The 20,206-nt window shown below is 42.1% G+C and overlaps 1 protein-coding gene across 2 annotated transcripts in view; it reads right to left on the bottom strand.

Moving 5' to 3' along the window:
• The window catches only part of CRISPLD1 (cysteine rich secretory protein LCCL domain containing 1), a 117,137-nt gene that overhangs the window by 68,013 nt on the left and 28,918 nt on the right, over positions 1 to 20,206 (bottom strand). For both annotated transcript variants that reach the window (XM_077270671.1, XM_077270672.1), the window contains exons 3-6: positions 3,414 to 3,532; positions 2,163 to 2,295; positions 453 to 568; positions 136 to 236 (exon numbers count right to left, since the gene is read on the bottom strand). In XM_077270671.1, the coding sequence (XP_077126786.1) occupies positions 136 to 236; positions 453 to 568; positions 2,163 to 2,295; positions 3,414 to 3,532 (469 nt within the window). The remainder of the gene's footprint in view (positions 1 to 135; positions 237 to 452; positions 569 to 2,162; positions 2,296 to 3,413; positions 3,533 to 20,206) is intronic.

Genomic DNA, 20,206 nt, shown 5'->3' with positions numbered 1-20,206 from the left:
GGTTGATTTTCTTTTTACAGTTTTCAATATACCTATAGTTCATCTATATCCAAACTTTAATATGGTGTTCTTGGACATATTATACTTTTGTAGGACGCACTTGTAAAAGTTTTAAACTGATGATGCATACTGTACCTCGGAAACAGAGATTATTCCTGCAGCCTCCTCCATAGCTGGGTGGGCAAGCCGAACATGAGCGGCCATGCTTGTAGGGAGCATGACCCCACCAATTTCCCCTTTGAAAAATAGTATTGCCATTGAGTTATTACTTATATATTTTTAAATGCCAAGATTTTTATATTTGACACTTTAGATATGTTCTAATTTTAAAGTTAAATTTCGAATATTAAGTTCAACTTTATACTTACGGTACATTTTTTCTTATTTTTATCATATATACAGTTTATAAATTAGTATTACACAAAAATACAATGTAGTTGAACTTTACTTACTTTGGAGAGTAATTGCACACTAGATAGATTGCCTTTGGCCATATTTGCCCCCAAACATTCATGTTATGGCAGAGGTTTATGGCACAACCAATTCTACTGCTTGTTGCCCAAACCACCTAAGAACAAAGCAAAACAAAAACAAAAACAGAAAATGTCAAGTTCAATAATAGAATCATAATGTTCTACCTTTAAAAGGTAGTCCTCTTGAAGCACAGGCTAAAGCTCTGTTCAATACTGCGAATCTTAAGGCGAAGCTTAATTTTTGTACCGATATTATATGTCGGTAAACAATGAATTGCTCACTTTAAAGAAACCTGATTCATGCTGCCCAAAGCATGGGAAGGATGAATCAGAGCTCGGCTGCACGACTGCAGCCATGTATATTTTTCTCTGAAACGCTTCAGCATTACAGAGCAAAATAATAAATAAATTCAAGCAAGCTATCATAGCCGGAGATGAGACTGTTGCGGCACCACCCCTGGCCGGCTTTCCCAAGCACTGCTAGAATTGATTGACAGGACTCTCCCATAGTGAGAGACCGGTCAATCATCTGGTGCCGGATTAATCTCATCTCCTAACATTATGAAGGTGGACACAGCTGTTATGAGGATCTTCTGACTATATTACTCTCTGGAATGTCGAAACATTTGAGAGGAAAATGTACTTAGCTGTAATCGAGCAGCTAGGCTTTGATTCATGCTGCCTGAGGTTTTGGCAACATGAATCAGGTGACAGATTCCCTCTAATCACAGAAATCCTGATAATTTTATGTTGTGTTGGCAGATTACAGTCTGCAATCATGGCAGCCTGTTTCCTGTCAGTTGATAGTAGCCATAAGCTTTTATACCAGTCAGCATATATAGTATACCAATGATAAAATACTTCCAGTGACATTAATTTACGCAATTTGCCAATAACTATTACACATAAGACATTAACAAAGGGCTCACTCACACCTGCGATGAAATCAGACAAGTGCAGTCCAATAAAAAAAATTGCATTGCGCTCGTCACATTGTTGCTCTGTGGGGCAGCTGAAATCTACGATTATTTTCTCATTCCAATCCAGAATCGAATCACTTGCATCCATATAAGTCTATGAATGCGTGTGAAACATTGCACTGGACTCCATATCACCCAAATGCACTGTTGAAATTGAACTATTGAAAGTCCAGACCAACAACCTACGAGCTGTCCTACAGCTGTATTATAGAGGGAACCCCCTTCAAAGGGAATTTGTCACCAAGTTTTTTCTACTTAAGCTGATATCAGCATACTGTAGGGGCAGAGACTCCAATTCTAAGGATGTGTCACTTACAGAGCTCTGTGCTGCAGTTTTGATAAAGATAAAAATCACTTTTTAGCAACAGCCGATTATCACTTGGACTAGTAACACTGTTGTCATGTAGTCCTCCCTATTCATGAGCTCTGAATAACTCCACACCCCACCGCTGATTGGTCTCCTTCCGCTTATGTACATTGTATACAGAAAGTTCAAAACTACAGCAAGCTGCTCAGTAAGTGATACATTGCTATAATCAGGGTCTTTGCCTGCATTATACAGCACTCAGATCAGGGTGTCAAAACCCTGATGATAAATTTTCTTAAGGAGGAGTTAAGGTGTTACTCTAATGCAATTATTAGTCTCCAGCTAGGCTCCAATTTTTAAAGATTATCTACATAAGTTAATTGTGGTTGATATAAAATATACCTGTGTATAATGAGTGCACACTGGCCCGGAACACCTGAATGGACAGTAAGGGTTACACTCTTGTGGATATGGAAACGTATAATCTCTGACTTCATCGTACCAAGCCTGGACGTGGTAAGTAGGTGGCCTGAACCTATATTGGAAGTAAAAAAAGGCTTTAATTTTCATAAATAGAAGTACCGTATATACTCTTGTAAAAGCCGAGATTTTCAGCACATTTTTTTGTGCTGAAAACGTCCCCCTCGGCTTATACATGAGTCATTGTCCAGACAACCAGTGGGGGAGTGGGGGCGGCGGACATCATACTCACCCTCCTTGTGCCGTCACTGTACGTCTCTGCATCTCCATTGTCCAGTTGCGGCAGCTATTCCTGTGCTGAGCGATCACGTGGCACCACTCATTAAGGTAATGAATATGCACACATGTCCACTCCCATAGGTGTGGCATGCATATTCATTACCTTAATGAGCGGTGCCAGTGACCGCTCAGCACTGGAGAGCTGCCGCAGGACAACAGAGATGCAGGGACTTGAAGCGACAGCTTGAGGAGGGTGAGGAGGACGGAGGAGGATGGGGGAGTACTGAGGAAGCCCAGCCATGCATACAAGGACGGAGAAGGATGGGGAGAGCCCAGCCATGCATACAAGGATGAGGGAGGATGGGGGAGCCCAGCCATGCATACAGTGACAGGGGAGGATGGGGGAGCCCAGCCATGTATACAAGGATGGTGGAGGATGGGGAGAGCCCAGCCATGCATACAAGGATGGTGGAGGATGGGGAGAGCCCAGCCATGCATACAAGGATGGTGGAGGATAGGGGGAGCCCAGCCATGCATACAAGGATGAGGGAGGATGGGGGAGCCCAGCCATGCATACAAGGATGAGGGAGGATGGGGGAACCCAGCCATGCATACAATGACAGGGGAGGATGGGGAGAGCTTAGCCATGCATACAAGGACGGTGGAGGATGGGGAGAGCCCAGCCATGCATATAGGGAGGGTGGGGAGAGCCCAGCCATGCATACAAGGATGGGGAGGATGGGGGGAGCCCAGCCATGTATACAAGGATGGGACGGGGGGAGCCACACATAGCAGGACAGAGATGAGGGAATAATGCATATCTGGCTTATACTAGAGCCAATAAGCTTACCCAGTTTTCCTTGGAAAAATTAGGTGCCTCAGCTTATACTTGTATCGGCTTATACTCGAGTATATATGGTACTTTTTTTCTAAAAACAGAGATATTTGTCTTACCTTCCCCAATGGGCACCCAAATTCTGTCCAATAGATGGAAGCAAATTTGCAGGACCATGTTCCCATAGACAAGTTTCAGCCCATGCTTCAGCAGATCTTTCCAATTCGACATCCCATATCTTAAACACACAAAATAAGATTGGTAACTCTTGCAAAGGGATAAAATATTGTGCTGAAATAATACATGAAATGCAAAATGATCCTATTGAGTTCTACATTTATTAGTGCAATGTTTAGCTTTGTATAACTTTATAGGGTCTATTTTTATAAGAAAACAAATGAGCTGTGGGAAAAAAAAATTAAATTCTTCAAAGAGTTACGGAACTTAACCTGACCCCCAAAGTTTCAGTTATCTAAAGAACGCTATTTAGAGATCCTCTGCTGTCCTCTACTAGACTGCAGCTGAGGCTTGCAGACATGGGCCACCATGGAGTTTTTGTAGGAAATGCTTTAAATGCCTCCCTCTAATAACACCTGTGGGAACTGTAATGGAGCCCATATTGGTTGTCGTCTAGATTTACTAGCAGCATATAAATATATACGTACAGTATCTAAGACGTTTCACACTTAGTTTTTGGATTTAATGACGTATTTCCCAACATATACTGTATCTTTGACAGAAAGCTGTGATGCATGCCACTGTATAAATGTACAGCTGGTATATGTCACCAATTACAGAAATGTATTCGATTTAGTGTACATTTTTACTGTATGTCTTTACATAGGAAGGTGCAGTACATTATTCTTTCTTAAACATAAAAACATGCTGATGTATGCAGACACCTTTTTAGCATATGCCTGATATAGCTAGAGTTCGATGTGCCCCAGTGCAAAATATGGGTCTGGACCCCCAACCTCATGTTGGTCAGATTGTAGCGTTCTAGGTCCTATAAAGGCATAAATGCTTGCCCCAATGTAATAATGTCCCCATCCTGGCCCCTTATTTAATAATGTCCTTCCTCCTGGCCCTTGCCCGTAATAAAGACTCCCATCCTGTGCTCCTTCGTGCATTAAAGTCCCCCATCCTGGTCCCTTCCTGATTTAATGTCCCCCATTATTTTCCGCTTGCTATATTAATAGCCCCAATCCTAGGCTCCTATATGTAATGTCTCCCATCCTGTGCCCCTTCTTGGTATAGTGTCCCCCATTCTGGACCCTTCCTGAAATAATGTCCCTCATCCTGGGCACCATCCTATAACAATGTCCCCCATTATGGACCTCTTCCTATAATGTTCTCTGTTTCTGTCTAACAAATTTTGTAAAAAAAATAATTATTATTCTTACCTTCCACACTCCCACATCCTCTTCTATGGTTGGCGCAGAAGCTGGCAGCTAACTTTGGTGTACCCAAAGTTAGCTGCCACATTAAATCCAAACAGTAACACTTGTAATGAAAAGAAAATCCCAATCCATATTATAAAAAACTGAAATCTCTAGAACAGTATGTAACAAATTGCTCCTATTATCAGCTGCACAGACATTATTCTAGAATTGTTGGCTTGTCTTTGGTCCAAAATTAGAAACTCCTCTATGGTCTTCTTGACAAGCAATGTCAGCAGCTCAACAGCTTCAAGAAAAGATTAAGGGAAATAAAACATTGCTGGTGTATAACCGCATACTGTACTGCCAGCACTCTGTGTGCCTGTCGAGTTCTGCAGGATACCATTATTAATAGTGTCATCTTGACTTGTGTCCCACAATAATGGCGATTTTTCAATCAATATGTGATCTAATCCTGTATGTGGTAAAAAAAATAAGCTTTAAACGTCTTCCTTGGATGCTCCATACTGGTTTGTAAGAACGTTATGTGCTTTATTCTCAAGATAAACTAGAAATAAGCAGATTTTATAAAACTACTAAGAATGTTTCCTCAGAAACTGCTAACAAAACTAAGCATCACAGTACAATCAAAGTCAATTAATCTTCCTCAAATATCAATTTATACAGTTACAGAGCTTGAGGCCAGTTCCACATATCTGACTTTCATAGTCCAAATATGGATTTCAAAGCCCGCAACAGCTGCAGGTTTCCTGAACCGAATTCAACAGCTTCACAGAAATATATGAGGCTGTTGAAGAGACATATAGCTTGTCTGGACATCACGGTCCATACCCACGTTGTCAAGGTCAAATGTCATGAAACGAAAGTGAGTATGAAATGTTTAACTCCTGCTTCAGTGCAAATGACAGCGACAACAGAAGAGGAACAACACGATAACCTTCAAAAAAGGATTACCTTTTAGGTGGTGCACACAAACAATTACCCTCTCCTCATCCATCCGGACTGATTCTTCTCTTGTTTTGTTTGCATCTTTTGCCTGTACTGGTACCACAATATGGTACCTGCAGCCCATTTAGGTTGCACATTCAGTCCATCTCCTCCTAGACGGCACATAAATACGTACTCTCATGAGAAAGGTTGCAAGGTCATGGTGTGGCTACCAGAACACAACCCATTACATGATGAGAGCTGGACAAGGCCAGAGAAAGCCATCAATCATGAAGCAGCAGAAATAGTATCTGCACTTTTTTGTGGGGACGAACAGGAGAAGAACATGCCCGAACTACAAAATGATCTCTAGTAGGCTACTGGTGTGCATATTTCTAACCAAACTGTGAGAAACAGTCTCCATGAGTGTGACCTAAGCTTACAGCCCACCACCGAGCAGCCCGATTGTTGTTTGTCAGAGAACATCACAATTGGCATTAGCACATCGTATTTTTCACAGATTAGAGCAAGTTCATACTGAGCACATTCGACAGACATAAAAGAGTCTGGAGATGCCATGGTGACCATTATGCTCTCTGTAACATCACCCAGCATGACCAGTTTGGTGGTGAGTCATTGATGGTCAGGAAGCATATCATTGGACAGTTGCCCAAACCTTGACTTGTAGCCATTTGTCCCCTGCCTGCTGATAAAATTTTGGTTGAAATCTCAGAGGCATTGTCAAAGCTTATGCTGCGGCTGTTGGCCCTGGCTTCCTCCTGCAGGACAATGCTTGTGTAGGATAGTGAAGGCATTGGTATCATTTAGGGTCCTCGTGTTCCCAAGACCTGATTCCAATTTCAAAACCTCTGGGACATTATGTATCAGTGCACATGACACTGCTAAGTAGTGACAGACTATCCAGAAGCTCACTGATGCTGTGATCTAGGACACCACCTGCCGTCATATCAAGAGCATGCTCAGATGTTGTCAGGAGCGCGCACAGTCACATGGGGACTATACACAAGAAGTTAAGGAAATTCTTTGCGAACTCGAACCTCCACGGATAAATCCGCTCATGTTTAGCATTAGGGAATTTGTCTCCAACTTATAATATGAAAGAGAAGGCCTAGAAAAGTGAGGCAATGCAGATCAACCAGTGGTTAAAAAAAGTTTCCTTAGAGTTAAACAATTGGTTTTAATGTATCCTAGAAAAGAGAATAATTAGGTGAATGACTGTTCAATCACAATAATAATTAAATAGTTTCCCTAAATACCTTACAATTTTTCTTATACAGAGGATTTTGTGGTACCACCTGTTAGGTGTCGAGTTCCCGCCTCTGCACAGGGGGAATCTCGAACCATCTCCGCTGCGGTCTCCTATTCTTCTCCTGCCGCAGTAGAGTCTGCTCAGCGGAGACGTCGGTCCCTACGTCTTGCTCAGTCTGACTCTGTGCAAAGGGTTACTGCTGCCTTTCCAGCTTCTGCCATTGTAGCCAGTACTGGGCAGCGGCGAGCAGACGTGTTTGGGACTAAGTCCTACTTTTCCCCTTCTGAACATGCCCAGGGCAAGATCTCTCGTTGGAGATCAAGGGTCACATGCTTAGATACTGCAGCAAGACCCATTGGTCCTCTAGGAAGGTCCTGAAGGTGCTCAACTTCTGTGTCAGCTTCCCATTGGTCTTTCTGGGAAGGGCCTGTACTTGCTGCAGCTATAAAAGGTTCGCATGGCCGCACGGCTATGCGCTAGTATACACTTGTAATTGTGTATGTGTTGATGTGTGAAAGTCGTTCATTATTTATCCCCTCCCTTGTGTATGACTGCTCGCGTAAGGTGGATGATTGCTATCTAGTGCCTGACATAGCCATCAGCACGTGACACACAATACAGCGTCAGATTGCTGTGACCGCCAGTGCGGCGCCATGCGCTTTCACAGCGCTTTCCTTACCCAAGCCTGGGTGGTTAGTGAGGTCCGCCAGAGCGGCACCGCACACACTCCCGTGCATCTAACTTATTATTTTGTGCTGTGGCGCACACCTGTAATCCTAGCTACCATGGGAGGCTTGGGCTGTGGGATCACTGGAGCTTGTCAGTTCTGGTACATCCTGTGCTACGTGGATCAGGGGTCTTCTCTGTCCTCAGTATTAATATGGTGACTCTGAGCCAGCTGCTGGGAGACACTAAGTTGATGGAGTATGGGGTGTCCTTGGTCAAAAAAAAAAAAAAAAAAATTCCCATAATGGATGATAAAAGCACTTAATAGATATATATAAATTATTATTTTGGTTACGCTGACACCCCAGTTGCAGTGTCAAGCGCAAGAGGTCTAGTTGTACTCTAATCCCGAGGCTAGGGGTAGAGTTTTGTGACTCCTTGCTGGCGCTCTTTGTGCGGTACCGCGGCCCTGTGATGCAACAGGGTTCACTTTCTTCATACTGGGTGAAGTTAACCCGTGTGTGAATCCATATTGTACCTCCATATAGTCCGTCATTACTTAGCAGCAGGTTCCATCTCTGCATGGTGGCCCCGGGCTGCGAACGCACCTTACTCTATCTTTCTAATTATTTGGTGCGTTCCGCTAGCCGTAACACTTTCTTGTTTTCATGCAACCTATATCCAACATGGTAGATGTTAATTTGCTTAGTCAACTTTCTTAAATTAAAGGTACCTTCACACGAAGCGACGCTGCAGCGATAGCGAGAACGATGCCGATCGCTGCAGCGTCGCTGTTTGATCGCTGGGGAGCTGTCACACAGACCGCTCTCCAGCGACCAACGATGCCGAGGTCCCCGGGTAACCAGGGTAAACATCGGGTTGCTAAGCGCAGGGCCGCGCTTAGTAACCCGATGTTTACCCTGGTTACCAGCGTAAAAGTAAAAAAAACAAACAGTACATGCTCACCTGCGCGTCCCCCAGCGTCTGCTTCCTGACACTGACTGAGCTCCGGCCCTAACAGCAGAGCGGTGACGTCACCGCTGTGCTTTCACTTTCACTTTAGGGCCGGCGCTCAGTAAGTGTCAGGAAGCAGACGCTGTGGGACGCGCAGGTGAGCATGTACTGTTTGTTTTTTTTACTTTTACGCTGGTAACCAGGGTAAACATCGGGTTACTAAGCGCGGCCCTGCGCTTGGTAACCTGATGTTTACCCTGGTTACCAGTGTAAAATATCGCTGGTATCGTTGCTTTTGCTTTCAAACACAACGATACACGGCGATCGGACGACCAAATAAAGTTCTGGACTTTATTCAGCGACCAGCGACATCACAGCTGGATCCAGATCGCTGCTGCGTGTCAAACATAACGATATCGCTAGCGAGGACGCTGCAACGTCACGGATCGCTAGCGATATCGTTACAAAGTCGTTTCATGTGAAGGTACCTTAAGCCCAAGGAAATGTACTTGGCACCGTTATTTAGGCATTGTCACTATCACTGCTAATTAACATCAAATTTAGGAAACAATCTAATTTATATTCGATTTGTACCTCTGCTTTATAGAAAAAAAAATAGAGATTCAGTGAAAAGTTCTGTGGAATGCAACATCAATGCATCTAGTGTTACCCTTATACTTGAAGAGGCAGTATCTGCTGAAAGTATGCTCTCTTATTCTATTACCAATATATTTTACTTATGTAATTTCCCGCTCGTTGATTCCTCTCTCCCCCCCAGATTCTAGAAGAGGTTTTGTTTTATACTTATTTTGGCCCTTGTTCCTTACAGCAAACCTGTCCTCTTGGCCCCAGATACATTTTTCTCACCTCTTCAGCAGTTTCTGTAACTTGAAAAAGTATTTGTCCACTGTTAAATTGACTTTAATAGGAGGTGTAAAAACAAGGGCTCTGGTTTTGTAGAACATTAACAACTTGGCTTGAACGTACTGTCTTCTTACAGATTTCCCAATCATATGTCTATTACAGATGTGGAAAAAAACACAACCCGTTAAAGGCAATCTGTAAGCAGGGTTTTGCTATGTAATCTGACAGCAAAATGAGGTAGAAGCTGGGACCCTGATTGCAGCAATGTATCACTTAGTCTACTGGGTACAGAGGTTATGATAGCATCATAACTTGTTCTGTTGCAAAACTAGCAGTGCTTGAACTCTGAGCCCTGTGTAATCTCACACACAACACTGATTGGCAGCTTTCTGTGTATAATGTATATGGACAGAAAGCTGCTAATCAGTGGTGAAAGCGTCGTTGGGCCAGGAGGCATTAAGCAGGTTGTCTGGTGTGATGCTGGTGGGTGTGGGACCACTGTGCCACGAGCCAGGCTTACCCTTGAGGATGTAAGTAACTGACTACCGGGCATTCACTAGAGCCTCTGATAGTGAGGATATGCTGGGCTACCGGTTGTCACCGTGTGTCACTCAAGGGTATAGTCAGACAGTCTGAGGTCTGTGCAGGTGTAAGGGTGTGGCAAAGACTTGTATACCTGCCCCTGAAGACAACAATTGTAATGTGAATTTTGACTTGGGTTTTCGTGCGTTTTATTGTATGATGTAAAATGTAATGTAAAATGCATAGAGTATACCAATGCCGCTGTGTTGGTACTCTATTTATAATGCCTAAGGCAACCTAGTACACTAAGCTCAGGGGTAGGGAAATTATAGAACAGAGCTTAGTACTTAGATGGGATGGATAAGGTAGTGAGGGGCTTTATTAGTGTACAGTAATAAGAATAGTATAGGATACAGTTGAATGTTTGGTACTATCCCAGCATGGGAATGGCTGGAGATCAAGCAAAAGGGAAAGCATTTCCTGGAGTACATAACATTTTGGCAGCATGGGGTCATGCCAGATTTTATGCTGACATTCCTGTAACATCTAAGGCCTATGGCCCGAACTAGGCAAGGAGGAGTGTGCCTTGATCTCTTGCAAACAGAGGAAGCCAGATGGGGAAACGCTTGCGGGAAAAGTAACTGATCTCAGGAGGAGTCCTGTGGTGTTGGACAGGAAATCCCTGCGGTTGTTAGGAGGATTAAGCATAGGGATAGTCCAAGCTGAACTTAAGCAAGTTTTGCTCATCTCTTGCCATTACCATAAAGATATTTTTTGCATATGTCAGCTTTATTACTAAGAACAAGTTCAGCATATATATCAGAAACACAACATACACTAAACACGGGTAAGAAAATGAGATCATAGAATGTTAGAGTTGAAAGGGATCTCCAGGGTCATCACGTCCAATCCCCTGCTCAATGCAGGATTCACTAAACCATCTCAGACAGATGTCTACTCAATGTGTGAAGACTTCCATTGAAGGAGAACTCACCACCTCTTGTGGCAGCCTGTTCAACACATTGATCACCCTCACTATCAAAAAGTGAAGCTTTCATTTTTACTACTTTTAGGCTATGTGCACACGTTGCGGATTTTGCTGCGGATCCGCAGTGAATTTGACGCTGTGGATCTGCAGCTGTTTTCCGTGCATTGTACAGTACCATGTAAACGTATGGAAAATAAAATCAGCAGTGCCCATGCTGAGGAAAAAAAACGTGCGGAAATGCATGTCAATTCTTTGTGTGGATTCCGCAGCGGTTTACACCTGCTCCTCAATAGGAATCCGCAGGTGTAAAATCACAGGTGGAATCTGCACAAAAACCGCAGTAAATCCGCGGGTGATTCCTCAGTGCGGTTTACCTGCGGATTTTGCAAAAACAGTGTGGAAAAATCTGCACACCAGTCCGCAACGTGTGCACATAGCCTAATGCCTGGTTCAGACAGCAAGTTTAAAACTCAGGTGAGTGACATCTGCAATTTGAATATGGTTGAGTATGATGCTTGCTCCATGTGCAGCACCATACACTTGTCAGGATGAGTGGAAACATGAAGATAGTGCCCAGACCAAGAATATAGTCATCTGAACCCGACCTTAATATTACAAACTTAATAGTTTTTATAATGTTTTCCAGGCAATTGCTTGTCTATTCCTATGCAAGTACCAAGATAGAGATGAACATCATTCTGTCTTTGTACAAATCATTATAGGAAAGATATATATCTTGGTACCGTGTTAGCCAGTGGATAGAAAAATATTTAGAATTGAGAGTCCTCAGTGGTTGATACCTTTTAATATCTAACTGAAAAGATGGTAACAAATTGCAAGCTTTCGAGACTACGCAGGACCCTTCATCAGGCATAGACTAATACAAATTCAGAAAAAAACACCTATTTATCCACAATACAGCCCAGAAAAATGCCATAGATAAGACAGGTGATGTGAAGCAGAACCACCATTATGTGAGAGTGCTAAAAAGTTGTGTCCATAAATATTGGAACAGTTCATAGATAAGGAATGTGAATGTTTTATTGTCCTCTGATTGGGGTCTGGTTCTATGTTGTGATGACCCCAACGGTCTCAGGAGCAAATTCCTTAATTGATGTAAAAAGACTTAAATCCATGCGACACATTCATTCCTGCACTGAGTGTGTCAAAGGTCATCATCAGCTTATATTCCCAGACTCTTCTGTCTCTCTGAGATTTACTTGTATTAAAAGGTAACTTCAAATCTCAGAGATCCAGAAGAGTCTGGGAATATAAGCTGATGATGACCTTTGACACACTCAGTGCAGGAATGAATGCGTCGCATGGATTTAAGTCTTTTTACATCAATTAAGGAATTTGCTCCTCAGACCGTTGGGGTCATCACAACATAGAACCAGACCCCAATCAGAGGACAATAAAACATTTGCATTACTTATTTATGAACTGTTCCAATATTTATGGACATAAACAATTTAGCACTCACATAATGGTGGTTCTGCTTCACATCACCTGTCTTATCTATGGCATTTTTTTCTGGGCTGTATTGTGCATAAATATGTGGTTTTGCAGAATTTGTATTAGTCTATGCCTGATGAAGGGTCCTGCGTAGTCTCGAAAGCTTGCAATTTGTTACCATCTTTTCAGTTAGCCATTAAAAGGTATCAACCACTGAGGACTCTCAATTCTAAATATTTTACAAATCACTAGTTAGACCAAACAGAATACTCTGTACAGTTTTGGACACATGTCCATAAAGACATACATTATATGGACAGCATATCAGGACATCTACACTTTAAACCTACAGCAGCTTTTTTGACATCCCACAGGCATGAGTATGAAGTTGGTTCGCCTCTTTGCAACTTCCACTTTTTTGGGAAGGCTTTCTGCAACATTTTGGAGTTTGTACAAATTTTTGCCCATTCACGCATATGAGTATGTGCAAGTCAAACAAGTTGGTTTTATTAGAGGGTCTGGCTTACAATCATTCTAGCTCATCCCATAGGTCTCAAAGTGTCAGGGCTCGGTACGGCCAGTCAGTTTTTTTCACACCACAAACTCACACAACCATGCTTTTATGGACTTTGCTTTGTGCACTGGGCACAGTCATGCTGGAATAGAAATGCGCCTTACTCAAACTGTTCCCAAAATTTGAGTCTTGCAATTGTCCAAAATATCTTACTCTGCTGAACTATTAAGATTTCCCCTCATTGGATAACAGCAGTCTAAACCAAACACTAACCAAGAATCAAAATGATTTCTAAATGATTATGAACTTATTTTCTTTGCATTATTTGAGGTCTGAAAGCAATGTTTTTGGGGTTTTTTTAATTTTGACCATTTCTCCTTTTCAGGAAAAAAATTTAAAATTTATTGCTTGAATTTTTGGAGACATGTTGTCAGAAGTTTATAGAATAAAATAATTTTTGCCAGAGCTGTATTTAAAAAAGAACACAAATAAAATTGTATTATGACTATATGATGTGATTATGTTTCAGTATAGGAAAACCCATGAAAAAAAGGAAACACAGTAAATTCACACCACCAAACATTACAGTTGGCACAATTAAGTCAGACTGGTAGCATTCTTCTGGCATAACCCAAACTCCGATTTAGCCATCAAACTGGCAGAGTATGATTTATTAATCCAGATAACATGTTTCCACTACTACAGATGATAGCAGTGGGGTGTTTTACATCACTCCATTCCATGCCTGACATTTTGCTTGATAATGTAAGGATTGTATGCGGCTGCTCGGCCATGGAAATCCATGTAAAAAAGCTCCCAATGCACTGATATTAATGACTGAGGACTGGAGGTTTGCACTCTGCAGTTACTGAGTCAGAAGAGCGTTGGTGACTTTTATATACCTCAGCACTCAACTACCTTGTCCCGAAACGTCACGTTTTTCCACTTCTTGGTTCAGTTGCTAAACCCTTCCACTTTTTAATAATATCTCTTACAATTGATTGCAGAACAGATTTGGATGGAAGAAATTTCATTACCATAACTGATTTTAGCAATGGTGACGACCTCTACAGGAATAGACTGATATCACTGCGGTCTTTAGAATGAGTCTCATATTAGTACAGGTAGACTACATGGTGAGGGACTGGATCTTATGCACCTGTGGCAATCAGACTGAATGAGAAAACTAAATTCAATACTTAAGGGATGTGTCACAATATGTATGTTAATATTAGGGATCTCAGATCAAGGTGCAGAAATACCAAGTGTTATCCCTGCAAATGGGCCATGCTACCCAATTAACACAGTACGACTACATTTTTGCTTACTGAAGTGATCCACATGTTCTGTTTTACAACATCCTTGCTATATATTTATAGCATAGGTCATTATGGAGCAATGTTAAAGGGAACCTGTCACCCCCAAAATCGATGGTGAGGTAAGCTCACCGTCATCAGGGGCTTATCTACAGCATTCTGTAATGCTGCAGATAAGCCGCCGATGTTACCTGAAAGAGGAGAAAAAGACGTTAGATTATACTCACCCAGGGGCAGTCCTGCTCCGATGGACATCTCAGGTCCGGTATAGCGCCTCCTATCTTCATTCCATGACCTCCTCTTCTTGTCTTCACGCCGCGGCTCCGGCGCAGGCATACTATGTCTGCCCTGTTGAGGGCAAAGCAAAGTACTGCAGTGCGCAGGCGCTGGAAAGGTCAGAGAGGCCCAGCACCTGCGTACTGCAGTACTTTGCTCTCCCCTCAACAGGGCAGATAAAGTACGCCTGCGCCGGAGCCGCGGCGTGAAGACAAGAAGAGGAGGTCATGGAATGAAGATAGGAGGTGCCGGAGTGGACCTGAGATGTCCATCGGAGCAGGACCGCCCCTGGGTGAGTATAATCTAACCTCTTTTTCTCCTCTTTCAGGTAACATCGGGGGCTTATCTGCAGCATTACAGAATGCTATAGATAAGCCCCTGATGACGGTGAGCTTACCTCATCATCGATTTTGGGGGTGACAGATTCCCTTTAATAACATAACTCAGAATCTGTAAAGATAATACTTGCTTCATTTGTAATTAAAGGAAATCTGTCACCAGGTTTTTGCTACCTTATCTGAGAGCAGCATAATGTAGATATAGAGACCATGAATCCAATGATGTATCACTTAGATTACTGGGTGCAGCAGTTCTGACACAGAGTTTTTAGGTCTTCAATTCGTCTACATTTAAAAAGGATGAGTGCAATATGATAAAAAATCAGATTGTACTCTGACTAATGTTGGTCAATGATTGTGTCCATCTGTGATTTTTTTTCTCAGCTTGCATCGGACTGAAAAAAAAACTGCAGTATGCTGCGAGTGGCTGCATATATCAGATGAGACTCACCAATGTTAGTCAATGAGTGAGAGAAAAAAAAAATTGCACGGCACACAGACCATGCATGGGCCGTACGATTTTTACCCACCCGTCTCATAAGAAACCTGACATTTTATCAGCCGAGTGCAGTAAATTCAGAGCGTGAACCATCATAATACAATAGAATTTTAAATAAAAGAGCAAGGGGTCCCCCCTATAATTAATGACCAGCAAAGGCTAGGCTGTGAGCTGATATTAATAGCCTAGTAAGGGGCCATGGATATTGGCTAAGTACATGAGCTCTTAGCCGCCCCTAAAAATGGTACATTCATGAGAAATTCTCACTTAGTGAGTGGCAACATCAGTGAAGTGAGCAGAGTTAATCTATGAACTCCAGTCACCTTTTTGACGTCAGAGCTTGGCACTAAAGCAGTGATCGCACGTGCAGCTCAGTGTCTCCAGTGTTGCATTTTATGTGACTACTCAGCAAAACATCCAGATATGGCCAAGTTGGGCTCATCGTGATACAAATGGATTATCGACGGACAGATGAGGATGTGGTTGTTTTTTCTTTGGATATTAATAAATGAATAAAAGAGGGTCATGGAGTTTTTATTTCAAATAAAGAACTTTGTGTGTTTGTTTCAATTAAAGGACTTTACTCAGTCTGTGTCTTTATTACATTTGACTATGAGGTTAGTAATGGGGGAGTCTTATAGATGCCTCTCCATTACTAACCCTTGGGCTTGATGTCCGCTGACATTACAAAGTTGGCATCAACCCTAATACTATTACCCCACTTGCCACGGCACCAGGTCAAGTGGGAAGAGCGGAGGCTAAACACCAGAATTGGTTCATCTAATGGATGCACCATTTCTGGGGTGGCGGAGGGCAGATGTTCTTAGTCTGGGAGGGGGCCAATATCCATGGCCTCTTCCTAGGCTATTAATAGCCCAGGGGTGTCTACCCTTGTTAATAATCAGTAAAGGCTAAGTAGATGATTGGGAGCTGATATTAATAGCCTGTGAAGTTCTATGTTTATTACCCCTTTCCCAGACTATAAACATCAGCACCCAGCTGTCAGCTTTCCATTTTTTCTTTTATTTATTTAATTATGAGCTAAATACATGTACAGTAAGCTGCACTGATTATATCTCTCAATGACATCTATCTATCTATCTATCTATCTATCCACTGTATCTATCTATGTATATCTGTATATAAGATTGTTTTATTAGTTAGTAGACTAGCTTGAAATGACATAGAGAATTACTGTATGTAAAAGCTGATGTTAAAAACGTATTGCCTACGAATTGCATACGCATGTCATACGGATGCTAGGTGAGAAAAATCTAATTGTACACACATGACACTCATCGTACTTTATAGGAACATTGGATCAATCTTATTTAAGCTGATGAGTCTGAGCCCTAAGGTCTCATACTCACATGTGAGAAACTCGGATGAGTCTCACACGTCAATACTCGACACTGCACCCGGCACTCTGATCGGAGTGTGGGCCGCGTAGGAATACATGCTGCCGCACGCTCCCCTCCTGAGTGCTGGGTGCAGTGCCAGGTATTGACGTGCGAGACTCATCCAAGTTTCTCGCATGTGAGTATGAGCCCTAAGATGTAGAATGCAGCAGAGCTGTGAAAGTTGCTCCCGCCAACACCAGCCTCTATGTTCATTGTCTGTTTACTGTGTCTATTTACAGTGAGAAGCTTATCACAGAAGTGGCCAGACTAGCATGCATTTGCTGCTGGAGTCAATGATAATCCCCAGGTGATAAAACCTTAATTGTGAGTAAACATAACACAACCTGACCATGTGACACATCATTTAAATCTGTTTTTTAATCTATACCTCATGCAGTCTTTGGATTACATAGCAAAAACCTGCTGACAGATTCCCTTTAATTTTACTACTACATGTTAAATTTGAGGTTAATTAATTTAAAAAAAAAAAAAAAAGACTAATAAGGATCGTATATATCTAGGGGAAAGATGGTTCTGCATTATGTACACTACAAAAGTGGACACACCATTACTAGAAACATATTTGCTCACACGTGGGATTCTCCTAATTGGCTTCATGAGCTTAATTTTTTTTACAACATTCTTGAAAGAGATACCATATATGCTGAGTACTTCTTAACAGCTTTATCTCCTTAACCCCACACTTTTGGGGCCTTGTCAGGACTCCATTTCCTGAGTTCCTCTGCTCAACCAAGTATCTGCTGCTTATATCTTTCCTCCTTGGTTTTTCTTTGATCATTTCAATTGAAGCCCCAGTTCACACAGTGTCCTTTGCTGATACAGAGTTTAGTTTCCTTCCCTTGAAGCAATTTATAGATGAATTCTAAGACTAGCAGTAGTAACATAGAAGTAATTTTCTAAGTAACTTGTTGTTGTTTATAGTTGGTCTATCAACGTTGCTGTTCTCTATGATATTGCCATATGTTAAAATGTTAAATTGTTGACAACTGGAGATCAGCTTGTGGTTCATTATCTATTGATGATTTATATGTCTCAATTATTTTCAGAGTGGTATTTAGCCAATAAACTCCAAAGTGAGGACTAGAAATTGTCATATATTTGTGAGATCAGCAGTACAACCAAATTGTAATGGGAGTGGTGGAACCACTGTGCCATGGACAGCCTGGTGGGGTGTGACTAGATGAGCACCTGACTTTTCACTAGAGCCCCTGATGGTGCAGTTAGGTTTTGCCTCGGATGAACACCAAGTGCTACCGCAGGACAGACCACGGATGCACAGCAGCTGACCCTCAAGGGACTGGCAGCTGGAATGGCCCAGAGGGAAAGAGGAGCTGATGCAGGTAGGCACTAGTAAGGCTGGTATACAGACTGGCATGAAAAGTGCTGGTGGGTCCGGCTAATTTACAGACTGGCAAGGCTGATGAAAGCAAGTCAGGCTGTAACACAGATTGGCACAGCAGGTGCAGGCGGGTCCGGCTGTAATACTGACAAGGCAAGTACTAGCAAGGTAGTTAGGAATGCACAGATAATAGCAGGACTAGTGGACAGGGACCTGAAAACTAGCAAGCGTGTTTAATAACAGACTAACATTGTTGCACTGGCACCTCAGTACAGGTGGAGGTGCCTTAAATAATAAATGTCTCCCAGCCATTTCAAGTCCACTTTGAAATTTTGAAACTATAGCTCCTAGTTACCTAAAAAAAAAATCTGCTTTAAGACAGTATAATACCAGTTTCACACATCCTTGTTTTACAGCCCAAGTACAGACTGGCCATGGGTTTCCTGACCTGACATCGACAGTCATATATATATGTATGACTGCAGACTTCAGGTCAGGGGAGTTTTGGCAAGTTTATGCATTGTGATCCATACTCAGACAAAACAAAATGTGTGACTCTGGAAACACTGTGTGCCACAGTTTTATAGCTTGTTTTTCTGAATGGAGCTCTTCGAAAGATCCTTCACTGTCTTCTACAAAATGAACCCTAAGATGGCCAACGCCATGAAGTAGTGCTGGCAAGAGCTACTTGACAATCCACAAATATCAAGTGCATTACACAGTTAAAGTATTAAACATGATTAGTACTCTATTTCTATTGTGATTATAAAGGGAATACTTACATTTTGCTATAAAATATGTGAGAGATGTTATCCCATAATTGGGGCCTGCAGCTATCTCGAGAAAGAGATCCCATCTTGTTCTGTCTATAATAGAGATAGTGGGGCTATTTCTGCTAATTTCTATAATGGTTCCAAAGATTGCCAAGCATGCTTACACTAATTTTCAGAACAACTATCAGTGTAAATTGAGAAAGACACACATGGTCAATACAGGCATCATGTACATGGGCAGACCCCAATGCAGCATCAGTAATGACATGATTGGTGAATGCACAGCACATGCACAGGGAGTTATCAGACAACTCCATATTGCAAACATCTGTGTAGTGTATAGAAATATTGTTCAGGGACATTTGGCACCCACCAAATGAAGAACTGCTGAGGCACATGCAAGGAATATCTGCAAAGAAGAATAATATACATGTTCACTCATAGATTTTACAAATTTTTTACTTTCAGAAAAGCACTGTCCTAGAATTACAACTTGACACCTACTTAAAGGGAATGCCACCTCTAAAACCCCCACTCATCATGAGATTGTCGATTTTACATTCTGCCACTCCATTTACAGTCTAAAGAAATGACAAAGATAGCCAAGTCAAAGCTTCTGCTATCATTGTTGGTTCCATAGACTTTTACCGAGGATAGGTGAAAAGCTGATAGTGGGACAATCCTTTTAGTAAGGCCGGGGTCACACTTGTGAGTTCAATGCGAGAAACTCGCACGAGTCTCTCGCATCAAGTCCCAGCACTGCTGCCGGCATTCGGGACTGGAGCGTGCGGCTGCATGTATTTCTATGCAGCCGCAAGCTCTGTTCCCGAGTGCTGGCGGCCATGCCCGGACTTGATGAGAGAGACTTGTGCAAGTTTCTCGCATTGAACTCGCAAGTGTGACCCTGGCCTTATCGTGACTTTTCCCAAGCTAAAATCTCAAATTCTGACTCGCTAAGTATTTTCGCAGAAGTATTTTCAGGATATGATTGTCCCTTTAAAAGAAATCCTGGACCCAGTAAAGCTAACAGAGGCAAAAATAATGAACAAAAGCTATGAATAATTAATCAGGCCAAAGACTTTCAAAAGAAGGTCTGTATCCTTTCCAAACAAGTACTGTAGCATGCTCTGTCTGTGCAAGTTATATTGGAAGCAAATTTAGTTTCTTGAAATGTTTTCCGGCTGTAGTAATAGGCGGACAGACAGAAATATAAAAGCTGCAGAAACAACATCCAATGCATCTTCAACAATGACCGTAAATGTTTCTGTGATGAATGAGATCTTTCTACAGCCATCTCCCTGCATTCACCCCATAGGAAGGAAGTCTGATTTATATTTTCAGAATTAGATTAACTTGAATTTACCATTGTGACTTTTTAGGTCTCAGATCT

This window comes from Ranitomeya variabilis, chromosome 6 (assembly GCF_051348905.1).
Source record: "Ranitomeya variabilis isolate aRanVar5 chromosome 6, aRanVar5.hap1, whole genome shotgun sequence".
In the NCBI taxonomy this organism is placed as follows: Eukaryota; Metazoa; Chordata; class Amphibia; order Anura; family Dendrobatidae; genus Ranitomeya; species Ranitomeya variabilis.
The sequence above is the reverse complement of the archived record's forward strand: the minus strand, read 5'-3'. Positions and strand labels throughout refer to the sequence as shown.